Genomic DNA, 1,976 nt, shown 5'->3' with positions numbered 1-1,976 from the left:
GGGGGGGCGCGGCAGGGCATACATGACCTTTGTCAGGTGACCTCTCCAAGATCCTGCTCCCCCATCTGTAAAGTGGAGGTGATGATGACACTTTCTTCCTAGGGCTGCTGTGGGGCTCCACTGACATAATGCAGGTGACGTAAGAACAATGTCTTACACACAGGAGCCTTTAGGACACTGCAGCTATATGTAAGGACAAGTCTGCATACCTGTGTGAACCCATCTCTGTGCCCCAGGGCACACAAGCAGCCAGGGTGGGCTGTGGGCCAAAGCCGTACCCCATCCATGCTCACCTGTCAGTGTTGAGGACGGCTTCCACCTCGGGGATGTTGGCCTTGAGAGAGATGGCACTGAGTTCATTCAGCTCCTGGTTGTTGAGCAGCAGGTACTTGTTCCTGAAACAAATGGGTTGCAGGGAGCTTCAGGACAGGACTGGGGCTGCCAGGTCAGCACTGAGTAGTCCCCTGCCCTTTTCTTGTAGAGAGGGAGGATCTAAGAATCCCCCAAGTACCCTTCCCCAACACCTTGTACCCCCTGAGCAGGCACAGAGGGAGGCATGGAGTCTCCCTGGCCCCAATCCCCACCCCTCTGCCTGCCACATTCACTAGCAAGGCCTCTTCCCTTAGCATCCCAGGCCTTTCTTTTGCCACTGAACATTCTACTTGATTTCTTTTTTTTTTAAATATATTTTATTGATTTTTTACAGAGAGGAAGGGAGAGGGATAGAGAGTTAGAAACATCAATGAGAGAGAAGCATTGATCAGCTGCCTCCTGCACACCCCCTATTGGGGATGTGCCCGCAACCAAGGTATATGCCCTTGACCGGAATCGAACCTGGGACCCTTCAGTCCCCAGGCTGACGCTCTATCCAGTGAGCCAAACCGGCCAGGGCTCTACTTGATTTCTTAAAGGCACTTCCACCCAACATGTCCAAACGAAACTCATCATTTTAAAGGCATACCTCGTTTTAGTGTGCTTCACAGAGGTTGCTTTTTTAAACAAATTGAAGTCAAGACCCTGTACCAGCAAAAAAGGGTAATAAGAGGCTAACAACTCCTGCCTCACTTCCTAGGGTGGCTGTGAGGACTAAGGGAAAGCTCAGCGCAGTGCCTGGCATAAAGGAAGGGCAGGACAATTGGCAGCTCTTATTACAGTATCATGACGTGCAGCCACTGTGGTGACAGCGGCTGTCCCGGCTCCCAGGTCCTCCTCCTGAGCCAGGGTCAGCGATGGGACAAAGAAAGGAGAGAAGACAGAGCAACAACTCTCCTTCCAGGGACAGCTCGTACTTACTCGTGGTGGTCGCTGAAACTCTGGAGAAGCCTCAGAAACTGTATCTTCAAGGTGATGTCCTAAAATAGATGTGCACCTTGATGTTAAAACCATAGTCACAATGTTCCAAAGAAAGCAAACACTCTGGTGAGAGCCTGGGCATACTGCTTTGCTTCTCTGAGCCTCTGTCCTCATGCACGATGAGGACTTTTCTTGAGTCAGAAAACCCTTTGTTGTCTTCCATGCCTGGACAATAGCAGATTAAGCTAATGTGGACTCTTCTTGCTAAAAACACCCCAACATACTGGATTAAAAAGTAACTGAAAATCTTTTAAATATGAGGCTAAGTTCAAAAGAAAGAAAGGAAAATCCATAGAACTCAGAAATGAAGGACTGAGTTCAGAGCTCTGAGCACAGCGCTGATGGTGGAGAAGTGAAAATGAGACTCATCTAGGCCAGGGCTTGGGTTTTAATGCCCTGCAGGGACCAGACAGAACTGTGGGCCCATATAAAGCCTGGGAAGTGTATACATTTGGCGAAAGAAGGGTTTCTCTGCCAGGATGCTGCTGGTGAGAGAGAACCCCAGGAGAACAGCCTCTGAAGTACCTGGCAGACAAAGCAAAGTGCTTATTAATCACTTCCAGGGCCCAGGCTACGCAGGTACTCAGAGGGAAAACAACACGCCCCACCCCCACCCCACACGG

General features: G+C 50.2%; 1 protein-coding gene across 1 annotated transcript in view; it reads right to left on the bottom strand.

The window, feature by feature from the left end:
* TRPC4AP (transient receptor potential cation channel, subfamily C, member 4 associated protein) overlaps positions 1 to 1,976 on the bottom strand; it is a gene marked incomplete at its 5' end in the record, with an annotated part of 57,613 nt that overhangs the window by 11,537 nt on the left and 44,100 nt on the right. Inside the window, 2 exons of the mRNA XM_014550639.1 lie at positions 294 to 395; positions 1,294 to 1,352. Coding sequence (XP_014406125.1) covers positions 294 to 395; positions 1,294 to 1,352 — 161 coding nt within the window. The remainder of the gene's footprint in view (positions 1 to 293; positions 396 to 1,293; positions 1,353 to 1,976) is intronic.

Source organism: Myotis brandtii, unplaced genomic scaffold (genome assembly GCF_000412655.1).
Source record: "Myotis brandtii unplaced genomic scaffold, ASM41265v1 scaffold61, whole genome shotgun sequence".
NCBI lineage: Eukaryota > Metazoa > Chordata > Mammalia > Chiroptera > Vespertilionidae > Myotis > Myotis brandtii.
Note: the sequence above shows the minus strand (reverse complement) of the source record. Positions and strands in the feature narration are given on the sequence as shown.